At 34.2% G+C, this 25,702-nt stretch overlaps 1 protein-coding gene across 6 annotated transcripts in view; it reads left to right on the plus strand.

The window, feature by feature from the left end:
- The first annotated feature begins 37 nt into the window (after positions 1 to 37).
- The window catches only part of Parg (poly(ADP-ribose) glycohydrolase), a 114,008-nt gene continuing 88,343 nt past the window's right edge, over positions 38 to 25,702 (plus strand). For 5 of the 6 annotated variants that reach the window (XM_027947898.2, XM_071611271.1, XM_071611274.1 and 2 more), the window contains exons 1-7: positions 38 to 518; positions 7,505 to 7,571; positions 8,253 to 9,236; positions 10,057 to 10,240; positions 13,231 to 13,353; positions 13,479 to 13,562; positions 18,134 to 18,208. In XM_027947898.2, the coding sequence (XP_027803699.1) occupies positions 299 to 518; positions 7,505 to 7,571; positions 8,253 to 9,236; positions 10,057 to 10,240; positions 13,231 to 13,353; positions 13,479 to 13,562; positions 18,134 to 18,208 (1,737 nt within the window). In that variant the 5' untranslated portion in view covers positions 38 to 298. The remainder of the gene's footprint in view (positions 519 to 7,504; positions 7,572 to 8,252; positions 9,237 to 10,056; positions 10,241 to 13,230; positions 13,354 to 13,478; positions 13,563 to 18,133; positions 18,209 to 25,702) is intronic. The other variant, XM_071611273.1, reaches the window with a different exon arrangement.

The raw sequence follows: 25,702 nt of genomic DNA on the forward strand, positions 1-25,702 counted from the left end.
TACACCCCGGAAATCGGGGGCACCTGACGGCAGACTTCCGGTGGTGGGAAAGTGAACGAAGTCGGAATCCAAGCAGCGCGATCTGAGGCTGAGATACCTGCGGAAAGAAGGAAGGCAAGCTTCTGCAATAGGGCTTGACTCTAACGCCGGCGAACCAGCAATTACAGAAGCAGGCTGCGGCAGAGAGGGAATGGTGCGGGGAGGCGCTGAGAAGGAGGCGCAGTCCGTCCCTCTCAGGGTTAGTGAATGAGGTCTCCTCCCGGGCCGGCCCGGGGACTGTGCGCTGTGGGTCCCAAGCATGAGTGCGGGCCCCGGCTGTGAGCCCTGCACCAAGCGACCCCGCTGGGGCGCCGCTACAACTTCTCCACCGGCTGCCTTGGATTCCCGGAGCTTCCCCGGCAGGCAAAGGCGCGTCCTCGACCCCAAGGACGCTCCTGTACAGTTCAGGGTCCCACCGTCCTCTCCAGGCTGCGTCCCTGGGCGGGCGGGACCGCACAGAGGCGGCGCCACCTCGCTTGGTACGTGGGGAAATAAAAATCTTTTGTCCTTCGCCTCGGTCCAAACCTTCTCTGTTTTGAGTCCGAGGACCCGGGGTTCCTGTCACTCTAACCTGGTTTTATATGCATCACTCCGAGCTTCGCTTGCTCAACTACCAATGCCACCAGTGGAGGAGGCGGGGGCCGCATTTTTCCCGGATCCGCTTGATGTTGTGAGAAATCTTGATGGACAGTTACAGGGCGGAAAATGGCCGGAGACCCCGTTTTCTTTTCTCAGATTTGATGGAGAAATTGCCTTTATTGGCATCTAGTTGTGTAGCAGTAGGACGCTTCAGCCTGTAGATGGGGGAAAAAAAAAAAAAAGCTGTTGCAACTTCCCTCCTTCGGATTCTGGAACCCAGGATCCAGATTTTTTAGTCTCAGTTACTTTTTTTTCCCTAGTTGATCCTGTGGCTCAGCTTTATTTATGTACTTATATATTCATAATTAACTTTCCAATTTCCTTAGCAAGTCCAAATTGAGTTGCTCTCATTTGCTACCAAAAATGTATTAAACAATGCAGAATTTTAATTGGCGACAGAGTATCTTGTTGGAATGTATGGGTTTAGAAAGGCAAGTATAATTCAAAAGTTAATAACACAACAAATATATAGAAGAAAATAAGTCAATTACACACTTTGATATGGCCCTGATAGTTATATTTATTTTAAACAGCAACTAATTCTGTAAATGCAAAAAGCTGAATATTTTGTAAAGTTAATTTTCTGTTTTTTTGCTTCTCTTCAAGGAGAGGAAAAAACTCAAGAATAAACAGCTTAATTTTATAGTTGTTTCTATGGCATTATGATTCACTAGCTAAATGAATTATTACTGGCTTTAACTTGTTTTTTCACTAGGTCCTTATATGCAGCCACATCTTTTCAGATGTCTGTAATTGCTAAAAAAAAAAAAAAGCTTATAATGTAAAAATGTAATTTTTACTCAATAGTTTAAAATCCTTGAATAAGAATTTAGCATCTACTGAATTTTTTTTTAAATTTCAGTTACTTTTTTAAAAATATTTTTTTAGTTGTTGATGGACACAGTATCTTCATTTTATTTATTTATTTTTATGTGATGCTGAGGATCAACCTCGTGCCTAACATCATGCTAGGCAAGCTCTCTACCACTGAGCTATAACCCCAGTCCCTAGTCTTAGCTACTGTTGTGCTTGTCTCCGGCATAGTGTTGAACACAAGGAACTTGTTCTCTGCTTTCATACCCTAAAATCTGTCAGGAGAGATAGACAATAGACAAGATAATACATATAACAAAAGGTAGTGAATGTTTTAATATGTGAGGGACAGATTGTTTTGGTAGAAGGCAGGTGTACTTAACCTAGTTTATGGGCTCAAAAACAATCCTCCGGAAGACACTATGCTTACTTTGAGGACTAACAATTGTATACAGTTTCCTAGATGAAGAGGTAATAAGGAGGTGTTTCAGGAGTGCAACTAGTGTGGAGAGTTAATGGGAGAGTAGTGAGAGAAGGGGTGCAGCAAGTTGGAGAAAATCAGATCATACTTTACTGGGATGTAGTAAACACTACTAAAGATTTTGAAGTTTAATGACAATGAGGAGCTATTACAGAATTTTCACTGGGGCGAGGTACTTTGATTAGAATTGTTTGTTGAACGGTCCCTATAGTTGATGTGGAAAACAAAAAATGGTCGGAAACACAAGTGGAGGCCCAGAGAGTTAAGGTGTTCTAGGGGGAGATATTTTAGCCTTACACTTGGATATGGGCGGCAAAGAAGGAGAAGTAGATGAATTCAGGAGAGAATGGGATACTTATATTCCTCAGAAGTAGTACATGTGTGGTGGAGAAATTGAGAGTTCTTGGAATAAAGAGGGCTATGGAAGCTTATGTGAATAGTTTAGATATCATTTAAATATATAGAAAATATAAAGGTGAATAAGGACAGAACACTTAGGAACACCAACATTTTAAGGGAAGACTGAAAAACAAAATGGTCACAGAAGTAGGAGGAAAACCAAGCTTGTGTAGTGTCATGCAAAGAAGAGAGTGTTTCAAAAAGAATGCAGTAGTCAACAGTTTTAAGAGGCTGGGCAAAGGTCAGACAGTTTTCTGTATACTTGGGTGTCTTAGGACTTGGAGGCAATGGGGAGCAGATTTAAGTCTTGAAGGATGAGCAGGATTATATAAATGAAGGGGAGAGAAAATATGTAGGCAAAGGAAACAGCACACACTAAAGGATAACAGCATTGTCAGGTGAGATTGTTGAGTACTCAAACTTGAGTACCATGTTAAGGAATTTAAACTTGATTCTGTGGTTAATGGGAGTCTGTGAATAAGCTTTTAAGCAGAGAAATGACATTTTGTTAATATTTTAGAAAAGGTGATATAAACAATGGCTTTTGGATTTTTTTTTACTACAACCCACACAGTATAAAATTATTTGGCACACGGTAATATACATATAACCTGGTACTTTTGCTGTATTTATAACTGAAAACAAATTTTTCATAAAATAATACCCTCACTATTTATGATGCATTCTTGTATTTCATTAAAATATGCTACTATTTTGTAGTTTATAAAACACTGGATTAGAGAAAGTCAAGACTGTAAATAGGGAGACAAGTTGTTGGAGACACATAACAGTCACCTGATGAGTAATATATTTAAGGAATATAAGGAAGGGTTGCACTTAAAATTCAGCATGTAGATTTCAGAGAACTTGGTGTGGAGGAGGGAGAACTGATGATGAACAACAGGTAATATATTTGACTTGTGTGACTGGGTAATTTGTGGTCCTGTCAACTTTATTTGCATGGTAAAGAGGAGTTATTTGTTAGTAGGAGTTAGGGCAGTCATTCATATATGCATTTTTTTAATTTGTTTTTTTGTACTAGGGATTGAACTCAGGGGCACTTGACCACTGAGCCACATCCCCAGCCCTTTGTTATATTTTATTTAGAAACAGGGTCTCACCGAGTTGCTTAGTGCGTCTCTAGTTGTTGAGGCTGACTTTGATCCTCCAGGGCAGTCATTTTTTATTATTTGGATCTTGAGTTTTTATAGAAGAAGAATCATATTAATTCTTCACATGTGTGATGTTTTCTATATACAGAACACCAATTAACAGATTGTTGAAATTCTAAGTTTATTTCATTTGGATTTTAGGGTTCTTTTAGGAAGTTGGTACATAGTTATTTATACTAGAAGGAGTAAGTGGAGTAGAAAAATTAATATTTAGTATTATTTTTCTTCCTGCATATGTCTTATATTGATTGAAATCAGATAATCTGTATTTAGGCAGAGAAGTTAGCTTGCTGTTCACATTCTGGGGGGTGATTTATGTACTTGCATTGCTATGGGAAACTTTGTGGAAGTGGGGTGTTCCTTTGAAATGCAGCTGAATTTTAGTGCATTTTGTACCTTTTGCTTCTATCTATAGGTGCTTATTGAATAATATCATTGAAATACACTTGTTACTGATTGATGTTACTGATGAGAGTAAATGTGAATGGTGCAAATTCATAATAAAGTTGGAGAACTAGTGATCTCAGTAAAAAAAAGATTGAATAGAAGTGTTAAGAATAAATATATTTCTTGCGTATCTGTGTTGTGAGGCTGGACATTTAATATTTTCTCTCATTTTTGTAATCTTAATGATTCACATGACCCTTGGAAGTAGTTGTTGTTAATTCAATTTGAAGCTGAAAAAAACTTGGCATAGGTGATGCTAGTGACTGAACAAAGGTCTCAGTCCAGGATTGATTTTACATTATGTACCTTTTCCTTATTTATTTTTGTTGCTGTGATTGTTTCTAGTTAAATGAAAGAAATTTCCCAGAATTTGGGGAATCATCATTTTATGTTTACTTCAGAAGTAAGAGAGAGAGAGCTCTGAAACAGTCTTGTGATATGTTGGAAAAGAAACCTCTGGAAGCCAAAAGTAGTGGTATTGGAAAGAGAAGTAGGGAAGCCCTTTCTCTGGATACCAAACAAGGACTGAGGAATGTTAACAAGAAATATTGATTCCTCATCTCTTGCCTTTCCTTCTTCATCCTTTTCTCAGACTTCAGGAATCATAATCAGAAGCCCTAGCTAGAGAGAGAACACATTCTCCTTGTTAGGGCTACAGGAGAGAGCCCTAGCTCTCTTTCTCAACTTCATTGGTATACAACTCATGGTTTTTCATGAAATAAAGTTTGCAGTCTTTAGGTTCTATGGAATTATCAGTACAGTGCTGAGCTCCATGTGTAGTGGAGGAGCCTAGCCAATGAGTCCTTATATTTAACTGTAACATTTATGGAAAAAAAGTGTTTTAAAATCCTAACCTGACTCAAAAATGAATGCTTTGTACATTGCTGGTTTGCAATTTGAGGATTTTCTGAACTGTACTTGCTGTGTTTGGTACAGGTTGAGTGTCCCTTATCTGAAATGCTTGGGACCAGGAGTGTTCAGATTTGAGTTTTTCAGATTTGAAAATATTTGTGTAGATGTTAGCGATTGAGCACCCCTAATCCAAAATCCAAAATCTGAAATTCTCTAAAATCAGTGCTTGATACTCAGAAAGTTTCAGATTTCAGAGCATTTTGGATTTTCAGATCAGGGATGCTTAACCTGTAAAGTGAAATTCAATAGAAAAGATAGAACTGTAGAAAAAGTCTCAGAATCAAACGATTCCTTTTTTTGGACTGAGGGTCGAACTTGGATGCTCTACCACCGAGCTACATCCCAGTCCTTTTTATTTTTTATTTATTTATTTTTGGGAGCATCTCACTAAGTTGCTGAGGCTGGCCTTGAACTTGCAATCCTCCTGCTTTAGCCTCCTGAGTTGCTGGGATAAAAGGCATGTACCAATGGGCCTGGCTGGATCATCCTCTTAACTCTCTGCTTACTAAAATTAATTTTTTCTTTGAAGCTTAATATGCTGCAGAAATTCAAAATAAAATCACTGAAGTAGTGGTATTTAACAAGAAATATTAACTGCATATAATTACTTTTTATGATAAAACTAAAAAATAATGATTTTTACTAGTTGAACTATTAGTATTTTGTAGGAAGTATAATATATGGTACTCAGATACTTTCATGGCAGGTATAAATTGTATGACATTAGAATACTTGAATTTGAATTTTTTCCTAAGTCTCAAATGTATTTAACTTATGCCATTATCTCAGTGATAAACAGTGATATTTGTTATTTGAGCCTGCATCTGTTTTGCTCATATTATATGGTGTTTGAGAAGATGTGTGAAAATAAGAAAGAGTCTGATTTAAGGTGCAGTTTAGAAAGTGGTTGAGAATACTTCATGTTTTATTTTTTATACTAAAATGTTATATACATTTAATCCATGTATAGTATGTTAAATTTTGAAAGCACTTATTTCTAATGATTATATAAAATATTACTTGTTTTGATTTATATTGCATCTCTTGTACTTGATCTGATCAATAGCTATTGACTTCTGGTCATTTCTATCAAGTTATCTCCTTGGTACCTCAAATTTAGTATGTGCAGAATTGACTTAATCATATTTCCCCCCAATCTCAATTCTTTTATAATCCACATTTCTATTTAATGCTGTCACAATCTTTCAATCCTTTCAAGCTTAGAGCTTAGTGCCACATTTAATTTCTCTCACATTATGAAGTCTGTAATGATTGTCCTACATTTTACCACTCTTACTGAGATTTGTTTTGCTCCTTGGCCAGTAATTCTTCAGTCTAGTTGGTCATCAAAATCACTTTTTGAAACAATTACAGATTCCTCTCAGCCTCCATCATACTCATATACAGATTCTGATTCAGTAGGTTTAGTAGGATGTGGCCCTTGGATCCATTTATTGCTAGCCTCCTGATTTGAGAACTACTAACCTACACCAGGAGCTTTCTCACTGTTTTTTGTCGGTAGGCTCTGCCTTTTTGCCTGCGTATTTGTCCTTCAGGCTGGCTGTGAGCTTCCTAGATTTGAATTTTGGAATCACAGTATGACTTATAGCACTTTCTTATACTTCTCTTTGTGAGTATGGTCTTCGGTGATACTGTCTTAGCTGACTTTTCGACTCTATTTTGTGTTGTTTTCTTTTTTTTCTGCCATTGGTGCCTTTGCTTATGATTTTTTACTTTTTGTGAATTCATGTTTTTTCTTAAAGGCAGAATTTAAGTATTAGCTCTTTCCAGAGATCTTAACAATTATCCCACTTACTCCTATTTCTTGCTGTGGTCTTTTTCCTGGAAATACCTTCTTAATTAAAACCATTTTAAATAATAAAGATAATTGCCAGGCATGATGGTATACCATTTTTTATTCACCTACAATATAATTTCAACTACTTGGAGACAGACAGGAGGATTGCAAGTTCAAGGCCAGCCTTAGCAACCTTAGTGAGTCTCTGTCTCCAAATAAAAAATAAAGAGGACTGAAGATGTGGCTCAGTGTTAAAACACTCTATGTTCAATCCCTAGTACCAAAAGAAGTATTAATAATAAAAATGATAATTTAGAACTAACGTTTACTGGGCATATACTGAGTGGCACCTATATGCTTTACATAGATTATTATTAGTTTATTTAAACCTCACATTAACACCATGAAAAACACTGCTAGTATGTTTTATAGCTAAGGAATTTGAGACAAAGAGAAATTGTCCCTCACAAGATCGCACAGGAAAACAGTGGGAGAACCAGCATCTGAATCCAGATTTTCTGATTCCAGAGCCTGTATTCTTACACATTGAGCCATACCAACTCTTTTTGGAGCCAGTCACTTTCTATCCTTTGCCGTTAATATTAGTATGTTTGTCCATAACTTCTCTCTTAATACTTGAGGGTGAAAGAAGATCTTTGTTTAGCTCATAGAACCTAAAAAAATGCCATATGTATATTTTTAAAAATATATGTTTTATAAATATAATAGGCTGTATATATTTTCTATTTGAAGGAAGGTATGGCTGTACATTAATTTTGTACTGTTTTTTTTTCTTTCTTAAAGTTTTCAAACAAAAGACTATTACCAGTTGGATGGACACTCAAGGAATCAAGACAGCTGAATCAGAAAGGTATAGAGACATGCTTATATGGAGAAATGAATTATATAGTGTGGGGTTTTATGTTGCTTCATATTTCTCTTATTTCTGTGCTTTCTCATTTTTTATTCACCTACAATACAACCCGAAAAAGGAATAGTCCCTTACTTTATTTATTTAAAAAAAATTTTTAGTTGTTGATGGACCTTTATTTTATTCATTTATTTATTTGCGGTGCTGAGAATTGAACCCAGTGTTTCACATATGTGAGGCAAGTGCTCTACCACTGAGCTACAATCCCAGCCCTTAGTCCCTTCCTTTAGAATACTTATTTTGTAATGGTAGTTACAGACACAAAAACACGTAATGCTGACTCATGTGAGAAATGCCACAGTAAATGTATGAGCAAGAAAAGATATGAGTGGTGGTTAATATAGAGAAGAAAGAAAAAAAGAATCAGCTTTATGCTTAAGCCTTGAGGGACGACTACATAAGAAGGTGAGTGAAGTTTATGATTTGAAGAAAGGATAGGTGTTTGTCAAGCACACAGCTGGGGAAGGGAATTATAGGCACATGTACAAACAGTAATGAAAGAACATGCTGTGTGTTCATGTATTCACAAATATACTTATGGATATGACATTGTAGGGATGTGGTTGGTTAGGAAACTTTTTGTATCATAAATTCAATTTAGTTCTTTCTATTCTCTTGTAGTTTGCGTAGTAAAGAAAATAACAATACAAGGATAGAATCCATGATGAGTTCTGTACAAAAAGATAACTTTTACCAACATAATGTGGAAAAATTAGAAAATGTTTCTCAGCTAAGTCATGATAAATCACCCATTGAAAAAAGCACTCAATATTTGAACCAACATCAGACTGCAACTCTGGTTAAGTGGCAAAATGAAGGGAAACACACAGAGCAGCTTTTGGGAAGTGAACCTTCAACAGTGACTCTGGTACCAGAGCAGTATAGTAATGCTAACATCAATCAGTCACCCCAAACTGATGATCACAGTGACACAGATAGTGAAGAAGATAGAGATAATCAACAATTTCTGACACCTGCAAAGCTTGCAAATGCAAAACAGACTTTAGAAGATGAGCAGGCCAGAGATGCCAGAAACCACCAGAAGTGTAGCAAGACTTGCCATCCTGTAGAAGACTCTGCAGGTTGTCAGCAGGAGGAGATAGATGTGGTACCAGAAAGCCCATTGTCAGATGTTGGCTCTGAAGATGTTGGAACTGGACCCCAAAATGACAGCAAGTTGAGTAGAAAAGAAAGTAGCCTAGGAAATTCTCCATTTGAGAAGGAGAGCGAACCGGAGTCACCGATGGATGTGGATAATTCCAAAAATAGTTGTCAAGACTCAGAAGCAGATGAAGAGACAAGTCCAGGTTTTGATGAACAAGAAGATGGTAGTTCCTCCCAAACAACAAATAAATCTTCAAGGTTCCAAGCAAGAGAAGCTGACAGTGAACTTAGGAAACGACACTCTAATAAGGGAGGTGAAATTAGATTACATTTTCAATTTGAAGGAAGAGAGAATCGCACTGGGATGAGTGATTTAAATACCAGGCCACCTGGAAATACTTCTAGCCTTAATGTAGAATGCAAAAATTCCAAGCAGCATGGAAAAAAGGATTCTAAAATCACTGATCATTTTATGAGAATGCCTAAAGCAGAAGATAGAAGGTAATTCTTTTTCCCCATAAGGAGCATCTTTCTAATAGTATATGTTTTAAAATTTCATAAGGGAGTTTAACAAAGTCAGGATTTATAGTAGAATAAAGTAATGGTTGTGTTTCTTATTAAATATTCATGTTAAATTTAATCCTAGACTCTAAATTTTAAAATGGCAAGAAATAGAAAATAAGATATAATGTTGGCAGTCAGATTTTTATTTTCATGAATTTCTTTATGGAATATATGGGAATTATTAGAACATGAAAATATTAGATTGATAGTGGTGACTGTTAGCCATTTTTCTAGGCCATTATATATTATACTTTCTCTAATGTTCTGACAGGCAGAAATTATTGTACTCGTTTTATAAATGAGAAACCTGATTTGCATTAGAAAAGTCACTGAAATCATGTAATCTGGGTGGTGGTAGTGGGATTTAATTCCATGCATGTCTGATTATAAAGGTTATATTTTTGTCACTATTCCATATTGAATTTTAAAATCTGCCCAATGATTTTATATGATCTCAGTTTTCTAGCATATGACATTAAGTTCGCTTTGTTGAAAATTACTGTGTAAAGATGAGAAGTGGCTAATACTATGAACCATGGCTCATTTCTGTTTTTAGAAGATGATTTATCTGTCTGAGGAAGGAATTTTAATATAAGCTTTATAAGGTTTTCTGTTGCCTTGTAAGTGTAAAACAAACTGAAGTGCTAGAGCAAGGTTAATGCACTTTAAACAATAACATTCTGGGTAAAATTTTGTACTTTTGTATTCAGGGGAACAATAAATAATTTGTGGCTGCATACGTTTGTCTTGACCCTAGAAAAGAACAGTGTGAAGTCAAACATCAGAGAACAGAAAGGAAGATCCTTAAATACGTTCCACCTCACCTTTCTCCAGATAAGAAGTGGCTTGGAACTCCTATTGAAGAGATGAGAAGGATGCCTCAGTGTGGAATCCGGCTACCTCTCTTGAGGCCATCTGCCAATCACACTGTAACTATTCGGGTGAGTATCACCTCTTACCCACGAGGAGAGAGGACTGGAAGTTCTGATTTATTGTGATATTTATTAATATAAAACAGACCAAGGCATAGAAAGTTCTCTTTTTTTGCAAATATGAAATACTGAGAAGTCTACAGAATGAAGAGATGAATGTAGCTTACTTAATAATAGGGCACTTCACAAATCAGCCAGATGAATCATGAATAGTCAGTTAATGATGAATTTGAATTTTTAATGATGAAATTGAAATTTTCAGGGTTTTTATGAAAGTTCTTTTTTTTTTTCTTTTTAAATTCAGTTCTCAGTATTTATTAACACTACATTTTAGTTACTAGGTTAGACCCCAGAATTCAAAATTGTACATAGTTGAGTACATTCTCCAGTTTTGTCCTCATAAGGTTTAGGCTCTTCTATACATGTCTATCACTGCCTCACAGGTACCAAACTTAACATCTCTAAAGCCAATCTCACTTTTGTAAAAATTATGGTAAGACATACATAACATAAAACTTAGCATTTTAACCATTTTTAAGTGTACAATTCAGTGACATCAAGTACATTTACAGTGTCACGCAACCATCACTACTGCCTATTTCCAGAACTTTTTCATTTTCCAAACAGAAACCCTGTATCTGTTAAGCAGTCATACCTCATTCGCTGCTTACCCTAGCTCCTACTTAACTTCTTTCATACTTTCTGTGGGTTTTTAAAAAATTTAATGAGGTATATGAATTTGACTCATTTTAAATGTGCAGATTGGTGATATTTAGTTAGTGAATTCTGTAACCATTACAAATAATCCAGTTTTAGAAGGTTTCTATCTCTCATTGAATAGTTTTAAATATTCATCTGATTTTTAGTCAGTCTTTGTAGATTTCACAGGGACTACCACCCCCCAAAAAGTGTATATGACATTAAGTTTGCTTTGTTGAAAATTACTGTGTAAAGATCTGGTATCTCTTAGTCCTACTGCCAGAGCTTAAAATTTGTGTTTTCTTCTAGATTCATTATTCTGAATATGGCAATGTACATATTATATGTGCATATGTTATACATATATACAAAATAGTTTTTTAATGGAAAATCAAGGAAGTGTGGAATATTATCAAGAACAATGGTTAATAGAATGAGGCAGAATAACCCTCAAACTGGAAGTCACTGTGTCCCTTCTGAATTCCTGTTGTGCCTTGTCTGTCCCTTACTTGCGATTGTCATTGCATCTGTTTTTTGTTTTTTTTCGTTGTTGTTGTTAAAACCATTTCTGCTGGAGAGTATCATGCTAAGTGAAATAAGCCAATCCCCCCCACCCAAGAAAAAGGACAAAAATAAAAAAACTTAGTTCTTTAATACATAGTTCTTAGTTACATTTCTAAAGTGGCATATGTTAATAGTTACAGAATTTGATGAAGCTAATTAGCTTTAGATATATGGTAGTTTGAAATTGCAAGGATGTAATACTTGTGCTTAAATATCTATAAACATACACTTTTGTGCATGAGTATGAACATTCACAATATATATATCTATATATATGTTTTCTTTTGTTTAAAGCTGAAGTAGTACCTATTCTGTTTCCTCAAATGAGGGGAAAAACTAGACAAAATCACCATTGGTACCTTATGAGGGTGAAAAGTACTTTCAGAAAAATTAATAACTCAGTCACATTTGACTGTAGACCTTTTTTCTGCTTCCTGGAATATTCTCATCCTTAAGCTTCTATGACACGGTGTAATCCCAGTGTTCTTTCTACCTTCTTAGCCAGTTCTTAGGTTACTTCTTGTTTTATCTTCTATATATGACCAGTCAGTGCTATTAGAGTTCCTCTGGGCATTTTCATATGTCCTCTTCTTCCTGGGTGGTCTCATCTACCCTTGTGGCTTTAATGATCACCTATGTCGATGGCTTACAAATTTATTTCTCTTAAATTGCATATGTTTTTATGAAGCTGCTTGTTTGACAGTCTTCCTTTCTATAAGCTGTTCCTTTTTTGAGAATTATGTTGGTTGATCAACTTATAACAAGGAAAGGTTTATTTTGGTCATAGTTTTAGAAGTTTTGGTCTGTGGTCACTTGGCCCCATTGCACTATGGGCCTTTGGTGGCATGGTATGTTAAAGTGGGAGTACATGGTAGAGGGTCTGTTCACCTTATGCTTCCTGGAAGCAGAAGGTAAGAGGGAAGAGGCCAGGATTCCAAAATCCTATTCAAGGGACTTAACTTCCTTTCACTAGGAAATGGTTCCTTCCATTACTTGCAAATAGCGTGGGCTTGGAATAAGCATTTAGTACCTGGGCCACTAGGGGGACACTGCAGATCCAGACTATAGCTGGAACTATCTTTTCTTCCACTTTTTCCTAGCATGATTATGATCTAATAAAATGAGGAAATGAACAGCCTTTTAAAGAGTTTCTAAATATTTTGTAATGAAAAATTAAAATTGAGTCCAGCTATAAAGGTGAGAATAAAGGTTTAACCAGATTAAAAAAAATGTGAGGAGGAGGTAATTGGTATTTCTGGTATTAAAAAGAGAAGAGATATTGGTATGTACATAGGCATATATAGAGACATGCACTTGAATTTGCTCTGTTTAAAAAATTATGCATCTGCTGACTTATCTAAAATGAATTAGAAAACTGGGAATACTTTCAAAAGATAATGTTATTCCAAAGTGGGGATAAGGGTTTTATGGAGGAATGAGTGTGTCTGGGACACTTGGATTTAGGGAGAGAGTGTGGAGGCTTTAGGCAGCAATTCAGGCAAAGAATGATGAGGGCTTAGCACCTAGATGGAATGGAGATACAGAACATGGTCTCTTGGAAGCTGATAAGAGGAGAGGAGTGACAACAGCTGAAGAGAACTTTTGAGGTTTCTTGCCTGGGAACCAGTCTATGTATTTACAATGCATTTACTTTAGCTTCTTTCTGTGGATTATTTTATAGAAGAAGTGCTTAGAGTTTATGCTCTTAAAATTTTCCTATTTACCCTCTATTTCAGGTAGATCTTTTACGAGCAGGAGAAGTTCCCAAACCTTTTCCAACACATTATAAAGATTTGTGGGATAATAAGCATGTTAAAATGCCTTGTTCTGAACAAAATTTGTACCCTGTAGAAGATGAGGTAAGAAAAAGTGAAGATTATTTTAGTCCTTGAAACATGTTTTGGTACTTAACTTGCTTGACTTCTGATTCTGTAATGCAAAATAACTTGGAATTGTTTGATCTTGTTATTCTTTTTCCTAAAAGAATGGTGAGCGAACTGCAGGGAGCCGGTGGGAGCTCATTCAGACTGCACTTCTCAACAAATTCACAAGACCCCAAAACCTAAAGGTATATTCTTTTTGCCATTTTTGTTTCTTATTTATAGCTCTTAGAGATGAGTCTTCTGTTTCCTCTCTTAAAGATGTTTTATGATCATAATAGGCTCAGGTAACAGTATTCATTTTAAACAAAGTGTTTGCTTCCCAGAACTAAGGAAGGCTCCTTAGAGACATTCTTGGTTTTCACTCCATCACTAGGAAATGAGCTAAGGAATTGAGAGTTGTAAATGACTTGCCTGGAGCCACACAGAATAATTTCGTGAACCAGGAATCAGACCTCTGTTTCTTGATACACTGTCCAATTTCCTTCAGTCTAAGCTTCTCTTTTTTGTTTTAATGTTTCTGAAATGTCTTTAAAAAGAAATCAGGAAAGAATTATGACTTCAGCAATATTTGCCTAAAGGGAAGCTGATTTTGCTAGTGATTAAAGTATACATTAAGTATTCTATTTTTTTATTGCTCTTAATATAGCTGCTAGCAGTTTAATAATTTATTTATTAATTTTGTATATTGACATTAATTTTTTTGTACTTCATTTAAAACCATAAAGGCAACCGTTAGATTGTTTTTGTAATATTTAAAATATGCATAAGTGTATATATTTTTTGAGAAAACACTGTGTCTATAGAGCTTTTATAGCATTTTATAAATACAAACAGTGACAGAATTTTCTATACTTCATAAAAATGGTTTTATTTTCTTCCTGTTGCCTAATTTGCTATAGACAGTTTCTCTGGTTTTATAGGATATTCCACCTATATTTGCAAGTTATTTTTTAATTTTCCATAGGTTTCTGTAACTTTTAGGTTTATCTTTTTTTTTCCTCATGAAACACATTGATGTTGTACAATAATGTATTTTGAAAATTTAAAAAATTTTTCAAGTTTATGAAGTGTTTCCTTAATCTTGTAATGAAGTCCTTTTAGTTTAACTCTTTGTAAATGAAAAAAATTATCAAGGTATGCCATAGTTGACCTAATTTTAGTGTAATGTTAATTAATTTTAGTGTAATGTTAATTGTATATGTATAAACATAAAAATAAATATAAATTCTTTATGCTTATAGTGCTTTTGCAGATATATTAATTTGATGATCACAGTGAAAACAATTTATGCTTAACATTCCTTTTTTTTGCATGGATATTTTTAAACCACTGATCCAAACTCCAAAATAGTATGCTAAGAAATTTTTTAAAATACTGTATAAAGAAAAAATTCTTTATTTTGTATTTATTTCTTTTCTTACAACTATAAACAGTTGGTGGATGCTGGTGGATGCAAAGATGATATTTTTATGTAGCGTATCAGCTTGCAAATATGTAGTGACTGCTTTGAACCATATTCTTTAGAATTTGATATACCTGTACTATGATGTATTCTAGCATGGCTTAATCTTTCTTCCATTTTTATCTGTTTAAAGTACTAGTCTTCATTTCTACAGCATGTTGTCATTTGGCCTTTGTCTTCAAAACCAAAATTATAAACTCAAAAATGCAGAAGCAGGCCACCCAAGAATACTATCCAGACTCCATATGAGGGGGGGGGATAATATAGCTCAGTGATAGAGTACTTGCCTAGCATGTGCAAACCCTGAATTTGATTTCAGTACCACTAAAAAAGAAAAGAAACCAGATTCCATTTCTGTGGTAGGTTCTTATAGCTTTAGCCCACTTTAGAAAGTGGGCTATATTTTTAGAATTTTCAAATTTTTTATTCAAACATCAACAGAGTAATGATAGTGTTCTCCAGCAGTATCTTATTGTGCCATGATTATTTTAGGAAGGGGTGATTACTTTAATGTCAGTTTCCCTTTTTTTGATTATTTTATAGTAGATTTAGTAGCATAATTCATCAAGATTTTCTGCCATCTGATTTGGTAATTATTTACGTTGCTGAAGAATGCTATGAGAGAGGAAGGGAAAATATTAAATTCTTCTGATTGAGTATAATGATCTTTTTGTTGATTATATATCATATGATGTTAGATTTAGGGGGATCAGAGAGGTTCAAAGTTTAAAAAAGAATAATGTCCTCACAAGTGATAATGTATAAATAACGTGTCTGACAGTTTGTACAAAAAGCACTTCTGCAGATTCCCTCAATACTTGATAACAGAGTAGCATCCTGTTTTTCTAATGACAGGAAACTTCATGATGGACTCACTACTTTTGAGAGTTGAAACCTGAACTAAAAGTAAAAAAACATTTATCTCTCTGGAACAGATTCCTTATCTTGGGATTCTACCAATAGTAGTTTGAAAACATTTGGAAAAAAAATTATGGCTGTAACTAAACATGCACAGACTTTTTTTTTTTTTTTCTCATTCCCTATACAATACAATATAACAACTGTTTGCATAGCATTTACTTGAATTGGCAACTAAAATTGTGTGTTTTTTTTTTTTTTCCCCTTTTGGCACTGTGGATTGACCACCGGGCACTTTACTACTGAGCTACATTCCCCAGGTTTTATTTTTGATTTTGAGATAGGATCTCAATAACTTGCTGAGGCTGGCCTTGAACTTTCAGTCCTCCTACTTTAGCTTCCCAGGTTGCTGGGATTACAGGCATGCACCAACACACCTGGCTGGATTAGCAATTGTAAATAATTTAAAGATGATTTAAAGAATGGAGGATGTGTAAATTATATGCAAATGCTATGCCATCTTATATAAGGAGACTTGTCTGAGCATACTCAGATTTTGATATTTTCAAGGGGGCCTGTACCAATCCCCTGCAGATACTGAGCGATAAGTGTCTAAGGGATTTATGCTAATTATATTATGCCATTAAGGAATTGGGAGTGCAAGTTCCATTTATTTTTCCTTACCAACTTTGAAGAATAATTTGCATAAAAGAAAGTGTATCCTTTTAAAGTATGTATTTTAATGAGTTTTCACATTTATATCTACTGGGGGAAACCCTACCACAATCAAGATGCAAAGCATTTCTATCATCCCCCACGTGTCTTCTTACAGTCGATTCTACTGTCCTTAGACAACTACTGAACCACTCTTTTCACTATGGATTAGTACAATTTATGTGAATGGAGTCTCATACCCTGTATACTATAGTGTCTATTCTTTTTACTCAGAATGAATGTTTTTGAGATTCACTCATTTAGTTCAGTATATCAGTAGTTTGCTCCAGTATATGCATTGCTTATTCAATCATCTGATTTTTTTTTCTTTATTTTTGATTTTAGTACTAGGCATTGAAACCAGGGGCTCTTATTCACTGAGTACATCCCCAGCCCTTTTTATTTTTATACAGAATCTTGCTAAGTTGCTGAGGCTGGTCTGGAACTTGTGATCCTCCTGTCCCAGCCTCCTGAGCCGCTGGGATTATAGGCGTGTGCCAAGCACTTGGCCTATTCATCTGTTTATAGACATTGTTATTTATTACTTTATGTGAGGTTTTGAAATAAGATATCCATGATTAGAAAAAATTCCTTAAATTTTTAAGAATTCTTAACAGAAATTTTTATTTTATGATTTGTGAGAAAAATTAAAGCTTTTTCTTGCCATGTTATTTATGGACAATTTCTTTTTTTCCTGAAGGAACTTGTATATCCCTTGATTCCAAATAAATAATATACATTTTGTGCTATCTTTTTAACCTAGATGTTTGGTGATTGTATGCCATGAACTGTTGTTTAAGAAGCTCTTTGGCAGAGCATTAATTTTTAAAAATTTCTTTATTGATAAGGAAATCTCAAAGGTTTATAGTAATAATTTTCAGACTTGTGTATTTCTTCAATAAAAGTATTTTGAGTGTGTATTACCAATATAATTATTTATAAATTGTACTCATTTATAACTTTACTAATGTTATGTATAATAAAATAATCAAAATAGATATTGAAAAGAATGAAAGTTCTTTCAGCACAACTAATGAATTTTGCATACCTGACTCTGGAAACCACCTGCATAGTATTGTTTATTCAGACAGTTAAAAGTTACACCAGTAGATGGCATAATGTTTTGACTTTTCATTCTCTGTAAATATGTAATTTGTATGAACTGCTAGGGGAAGATAATCACTTATATATATCCTTTAAAAGCTGTTAGTGAAGCAAAAAGGACCACTTCATACTTTAAGATGGGGTTTCACAGTCTTTTTCATTATTGTCCTCTATTCCAGAAGCCCTTTTAAACATTTTCCCCTAATCTCCCACCAATATAAAATTTTAATATTACACATATGCTGTGTGTGTGTGTGTATGTACACATACACATATACATATATAAAGTTTATGAATTGTTGCAATTTCTAAGTTAATTTTTATCCCCCAAGATCCAATTTTTGTCCACTTGGAGTATATTATCCCCATTTATAATGAATGCTTTATGGTAGTTATGTCTTTCCCCTATTGCCTAACCTTTATAATATCATTTTCTTGTTAATAATAAATCAGTATACATTCTGTTTGTCCATAACTACTACTCTGGAGTAAGCTGATACTAAGAGGAAGCTTGTCTGGCATTAAGAAATTTACTGGAAGTAATTCGTAAGAGACAGGCTATTCATAGGTAAATCATGTGGCTATATCATGAGGTTTTGTTTCTGTTTTTTTCCATAGGATGCTATTCTGAAATACAATGTGGCATATTCTAAGAAATGGGACTTTACAGCTTTGGTTGATTTCTGGGATAAGGTAAAAGTATGCTTATTTCTTTAGCTATGAAATACTGAAACTCTATAAGAAGGTTTGAGAAATATACCTGTGATTCTTTCATACTAACAGAATTATCTTATTTATTCTTAGGAATTTCCTGTGTTTTAAATCCATGCTTTAGGAAGATGTAATTAGGTGTTAATTTTGAATTTTGATTTATTCTCATATTTTCTGTTATATTGTCATACCATTATAAGTATTATCAATGGATACATAATCCATGACCAAGTTTTGATAAAATTATGCCTATTAAAACATCTAGGTTGTGTCCAATTACACTATAATAACATTCTGAATGTGTGTGTGTTTTCCCATTTTGATAATATTTCTTTAGATGATTCCCAGAAGTTAGATGGCTAGGTAAAAGGACACAGCATTTATAGTTGTGTATATATATGTGTTGTAAAATCATTTTCTACAGGGAATTGTTGCAACTTACTATGCCATCAGTAATGGGTAAAAATACCACTTTTGTACCAATACTAGTTAAATGGGCATAATCTGTTTTGAAAAAAATGGCAGTTTATCTTTTTTAACATTTTATTTTGAAATAATCATAGATTCACAAGAAGTTGCAAAGAAATGTTCAGGGGTGTCCTATCACCCCTTACCCCACCTTTCCCAGTGTTGATTGCTTGCGTAACTATATCAGTACTAGGAAACTGACATAAGAATTTATTTTAATTTCATTGTAGTCATTTGTGTTTGTATGTATAATTATATCCCACGTTACTGAGGCTTCATGTAACTACCACCACAGTCAAGTTACAGAAGAACTATTTCAATACCACATACTCACTAGTGCTTCCCCTTTATAGCTACATTAATTCCTTCCTAACTCCTAGTAGCCAATAATTTGTTTTCCGTCTCTAATTTTTTTATTCCAAAAGGATTACAATGTTTAGCCTTTTCTCACTCAGCCTAATTCCCTTGGGGTTTATTTGTATGAATCTATAATTATTTTCTTTTTATTACTGAATTGTATTATGTGGTAAAACATTTGTGTTGTTTCTAGTTTTTTACTATTTCAACTAAAGATTGTATGAATTTTTGTGTATAGATTTTTGCATGAACATAGAATTTTGTTTCTTTGGGATAAATGCCCAAGAGGATGGTTTATAAGTTGTTGGTAAGTGTATTTTGAACTTCAGAAGAAATTGCCAAACTACTACTTAGCAAAGGAGCTGTACCAAACAATGACTGTATATTTTTGCTAATTAATTAAGTGCCCCTCCCAAGAAAAGATGTTTTTATGTATAATCTGTTAACAAAATTATATTCAATTTGATTCTTCTCCTCATGTTGTTTTGAATCATTTAAGTTATTTATACTTTACTTACTAATAGAAACTGTGATTTTTGAAATGGAAATGTTTTGAATTGAAATGTTTTTAATGTTCCACAATTTTGATTACCTAATAGATAATAATTATTGAAGTTTGAATATGGCCTTTATTATTTCTTTCTATTGGCACCTTTCCCTCCCTGGCTAGTTTTCAGTTAAATATCTTTGAAGTAATTAAGATACTTGTTATTATTCTTATTTCACAAATGAGTAGTTGTGATTTAGAGATGGACTTGTTAGGCCAATGTGACATAGTTTGTTCCTGGTGGGGCAGTTTGACCCAATTAATGTTCTTTCATTACTGCATGCATCATGGTGTGATTTTTCTCTGCAGTCTGTACCACTTCCTGCTGCCTCATTTTCTCTGTGATAAAAGGATGGCTATACCCCTCTTTTTCACCTTTCTTTTTAAATTCTGCCTCCCTAACTTCCCATTTTTCTGCCTCTCTTCGCTAAGAGATGAGATACCGTTTATCTTTGAATTTCTAAGGTAGATGTCTAAGTTTATCTTATGGCAGTCCTTCTCTTTGCCTTGTTATTTGTGAAGTGTTGACATAATCTAGTGAGTTAAAAGTTTCATGGGGCAGAAGCTGGAACTTAACAAATTTTGTGTCTACTGTAGCACCTGGTATAATGCCTTACATTTATTTAGCAAGTGGAGATAAATAATAAAGATTATGGAGATAAATAATTATTGATCTTATTTTAGCAGATCAGATTATCATACTGATTTTAAGGGTTATCAAAGTCAGGAGAATATTAGAAGAAACAATTCAAATTGATATGTTTCTGATTTCTGTCCTTACTCCCTGCCTGAATTTCTGTCTGTCCCCTAGAGGATTAGTGGTGGTAATCTAAATCAAAGTGGTTGGTTAACTACATTGTCAGGAATCAGACAATAAGATTATTGTGAATCCTCCTAGTTAATGCCTCCTGTTAATTTGGAAGAGCTTGGAAATGTGAAAATGCAGTTGACACAGTAGGAATAACACTAATAGCCTTCCCCCCCCCCCCCCCCCAGAGGCTTAAATCATCTCCACAAAGTCCTTGATAATGCACTGCCATGGCTCTCAGATTATTATGCATCTGACTCTTGGAGGGTTTATTAAAGCATAGTTTGTTGCCCACTCTTCTCCCCAAGTTTCTGATTGATTAGGTCTGAGTTGGGAACTGAGACTTTGCACTTTTAAGGCTGATGTTTTGGGTTTAAGGACCATATTTGGAGAACCATTGATGGAGAACAGAGAATAATATTAAAAATGGGAAATTATACTTTCTTTGCTTTGAAAAACAAGTTTTGGTTAGAATAAAATAATTTTTTAGCAGATATAGTGATGTCAGTATAATATGAGAATTTTCTGATTTAAATGACATTACTTTTCAAACTCAAGTTTAACATTTAACTTGCATTAAAAGTTTGAGATAATTTTTCTCCTAGGCATATCTTCTATATACTGCAATTTTCAGTATATAGACTTAAAATTCTTCAGCTGCTTTAAAGGAAAGGAGATATTATTGAGGACTTGTGTATATCGAAATGAATGTATTATTACATTAAATCTTGTAACCTTTTGTGGAGTGTAGGTAGAATATTCATTTTATAGAGGAAATATAATTAGGTTTAGAAAAGTATGTAAAGGAGAGATATTTAAAAAAATATGTTTATTATGTAAGTAGCATGTTACTTGTACTAGCTTCTTTCACTTAGTATAACATTTTCAACAATCATCTACATTGTACTACATGTCAATACTTTATGCTTTTTTGCTGAATAATATTCCATTGTATAGATGTATCAAACATTGTTTATATATTTATCAGTTGATAGATACTTGGATTGTTTGCTGTTTTTGTCTATTATCAGTAGTAATTCTCTGAATATTTGTGAAAAGGTTTTTATGTGGCCATAAGTTCTCATTTTTCCTAAATATATACCCAGGAGTAGAATTACTGGGGTATATAGTAACTTTTTAATATATTGGGGAACCGACAAACTGTTTTTTGAAGTGGCTACATCATTTTATAATTCCATTAGCATTATATAATGGTTCTAATTTCTTCACATCTTTTTTTTAAAAATATTTATTTATTTATGTATCTTTAGTTTTTAGGTGGCTACATCAGTTTGTTTTTATGTGGTGCCAAGGATTGAACCCAGTGCCTCATGCATGCTAGGCGAACACTCTACCACTGAGCCACCACACCAGCCCCTTCTTCACATCTTTATCATCACTTGTTTTTGTGTTTCTTTTATTTTAGCCATTTGAATTGGGTATAGTGGTATCTCATTGTGGTTCTGATTTGCATTTCTATAATGACTAATGTTGGTTATCTGTTCAGGTGCCTAATGGCCATTTTGGAGAAATATATTTAAATCCTTTATGTTCTTATTGTGGAGTTATAAGCATTCTGTAATATTCTAGATGCAAGTACCTTGTCTGATCTATGCTTTGCAAATATTTTATCTTATTTTGTGGGCTGTCTTTCCATTTTCTTGATGGTATTCTTTGAAGCATAAAAGTTTTTAATTTGGATGAAGACTAATTAATCTTTATTTTGTTGCTTCTGGTTTTGGTGCCATATCTAAGAAACCAATACAGGTTATAAGGATTTACTGTTAAGTTTCTTCTGCTTTAATTCTGTTAACCTTTTTGTATTCATTTTTGTATATGATGTTAGAGATATTCTCATCTGCTCAAACCCAAAGAATGGAATAGACACACAAGTTACAGAGAAAAAGGGGCTTTTTATTGACATTCTTGCAAGATCTGGTATCTGTGGAGCAGGCATACCCAGAGCAGTTACAATCAGCATTTTATCTGCTAGTGGGTAGTGCTTTAAGATCTCTCTCCTGGATCCTCATTGGCTGAGTACTAATATTCCGAAACATTGCCCAGGTTTTATTGTCTCCTATTGGGTTATTTAAAGAAATGTACTTTTAGTTGTTTCTATCTCCCTCTGTTCTCTTGTGGTGGGAAGGCCTTTTTGGGGTGAGTTTATCTTAGCCCTTACACAATTTCTCACTTTTGGTTAGGCTGGCCCCTTTTTCTCACCTCCTTTACCAAGGGACTGTGAATATGACATACTTGGGTATAAACTGCTGGTAATCACTGTTTTATTTCCCCTTTGGCTCTTTTCTTTCTTACGTCCCCAGTAATTTTACTTTTAAAGCCAAATACTTGAATATGGACCACTTGAATATGGGTCACTGGACTTTCTGTTTCTCACACTGTGAATTAGGGATCCAGTTTTATTATTTTCCATGTGAATATCCATTTCAAGTTAATTTTCTCATGTGGTAGAAAGTAAGGGTCCAGTTTCATTATTTTGCTTGTGGAATTCAGCTTTTCCAGCACCATTTGAGAAGACTTTGCTATCCCTATTGAGTTGTCTTGGCACCCTTTTCAAAGCCCAGTTGACAACAATGTGAAACTTTATTTTGTTCTGTCAACTTTATTCCCCTGATCTATATATCTTTTGTATGTCAATACCACTCTTTCTTGATTACTGTAGTTTTGTAGTAAGTTGTAAAATCACGAAGCCTGTGTCTTCTTTGTTCTTTTTGGAGATTGTTTTGAGTATTTTGCATTTTGATATGAATTTTAGGATTAGTTTATTGCTGCAAAAAAAGCCAACTGCAAAGGGCAATTTTTATAATCATGTTAGTAGAATCCAAATTAATTTTTCATTTTGAGATAGTGCCAATAATTTCAGAGTTGCCTTATTGAACTTTTGACTCCTGGAGTTGAAAGGAAGACATAAAGTAATAGATGACTTATCCCTCTGTCAGGAAATTGGATATCCTAGGGTCTCCTTGAATTTCAATGTCTCTTACTCTTACAGAGTTAATTTCTCATGAATTGAAAGGTTGTTTCTCTTTGTTACTTAAGTTATCAGAATATAACATTTGTATTTTGTAATTCTCTGCTTTTAAATTGGATACAGTGGTTAATTTTGGTAAAAGGTGATACTAAATTTGATACTTTGAGATGGTACTAAAGCATGTCTTTGGTTGCAATACCTCTGTCACCTTACTATAAGGTAGAGTAGTCATTTTTTCCACCTCTCTTTAATCAGAATACTCAAGACAGGACCTTGTTTCCTTTTTATCTGGTGACCTTGCGCAGAAGCATGACTGAAGGGATAATATATGGCAAGTTTGTGTTTAGTGTAGATCATAAAATATGAGGTGATTACTAAGGTGCTGATGATGGTTTTATAGTTCTTTAGGGAGAAGGGTCATTGCATTTTTGACCTGATTTTTATTTGCTTTGTAAACGCAGAGGTTTGAAGGAACCTAAAACTATGCCAAAAACAATTTCTTTTATCATATTCTTCAGGTTGTTGCTTATATATAATATCTTATAATTCCAGCTAGATATAAATGTATATTTAAAATATTTTGTTCTGTCTTCTAATTTATGTAGCTTTATAATTTATTGTTGTAATGGTTCCATAATAGTTCATTGAATTGATAATTTTTGTAAGGGGGTGGTACCAGGGATTGAAGTCAGGGGCACTTGACCACTAAGCCACATCCCCAGCCCTATTTTGTATTTTATTTAGAGACAGGGTCTCACTGAATCACTTAGCTCCTTGCTTTTGCTGAGCCTGGGTTTGAACTCGCAATCCTCCTGCCTCAGCCTCCTGAGCTGCTGGGATTACAGGCACACACCACCATGCCTGGCTGATAAATTATTTGCTCAGTTGTTACAGTGTTAGAAATTTGAGGAAATCTATCTAGAGCATATCTAGAGATTCAAAGGTGTTTTCCTGTGACCATTTGCTATTCTGTAATTGTTTATGTATTTAACAAAAGACCTTAGATGTTTAATACATTTGCCTGCTTTCTTGTCTGTAAAATCTCCAAAGATATTAATTTAGAACTTTATCAAGTCATGGCCCATAGGGATATCATTACCCAGGCTTGCAGTGATTATTGAGATGTGCCAGACACATATAGATGACATTGGTAGAGGAAAAGATCTTTAATGCAAAAGAAACAATTTTTTGGCTAGGTTTTAAATTATAAATTAATTGTCTACTTTGCATTAACTGTGTCTACTTTCAGGAGTAGGAGTGCTCCTTAATCTAAGGGATTCTTAAACATTGTTCATTAACAGAATTTGGAAATTTTATTAAGTTTGATACATAAAAGCAAATTGTATGTTTTATGGGATACTATTGTAATATTTCAATGCATATATACATTGTTTGGTATTTAATTCAGGGTAGTCATATTTGATGTGTCAAAAACATTTATAATTTCTTTATATTGAAAATATTTGATATCCTTATTTGTAGCCTTTAAAAATATACAGTAATTATCATTTCTATAAGTCATGCTACTTGACAGAAATTGGAAAATCTTCACTTAAAAGTTAAATTGAGCACTAAATGACTTGCCTTGCTAAGGAAGAATATCCAGGAAAACTTTAGCAGTATATTAAGATTGATATTTTCCAGGTATTTATTTTGAGGCTGTTGATATCTGTTTCCTTATAAAATTTTTCTGTGGTTAAGTCTGTAAGTAATGTATTTTATAAACCAAATGAACTTAGGAGTAGTTACTATCAACAGTCATTTAATGTGATTCCATGTTATTGTTACTACCTGCAGACTAGTATCCAGTACAAGAAGTAAGGGTCCCACAATCCTTCTGAGTCTCTTATTGAACATTCTCTGTTGGAATTGAAGTTAGAAGTATTGATGCTTTTATTATTTTGTCAAAACTCAGCCAAAATCACAGATATCAGACTATTAATTTGCAATTTATAATTACATATTTAGGTACTACTGAGTCAAAATGTTTGTTATTTAGTGTTTTTGCCTCTTGAATGCTAATATTGGTCTTCTTCACTGCCAGCTGTTAGAAGTGCTAGGAACAAATAATCTTGTGTTTTATGGCTCTCCTGTGTAGTGTTCCACAAAATTAAATCCAAGCACTTCAATAATTATATTCTAAATGAATCAATATACTATACTACTGGTATTTTTCACAGCAAATTTTAACAAAATATACTGTATGTTAGGAAAGGTTCTCTTATTAATGTATTGTAGAGGAGTTTTAAATACTTTAATCTCATACAACCTGTAGCACTATTTCATTTCATTTTTAGTAAACTTCTC

Source organism: Marmota flaviventris, chromosome 4, assembly GCF_047511675.1.
Source record: "Marmota flaviventris isolate mMarFla1 chromosome 4, mMarFla1.hap1, whole genome shotgun sequence".
Taxonomy (NCBI): domain Eukaryota; kingdom Metazoa; phylum Chordata; class Mammalia; order Rodentia; family Sciuridae; genus Marmota; species Marmota flaviventris.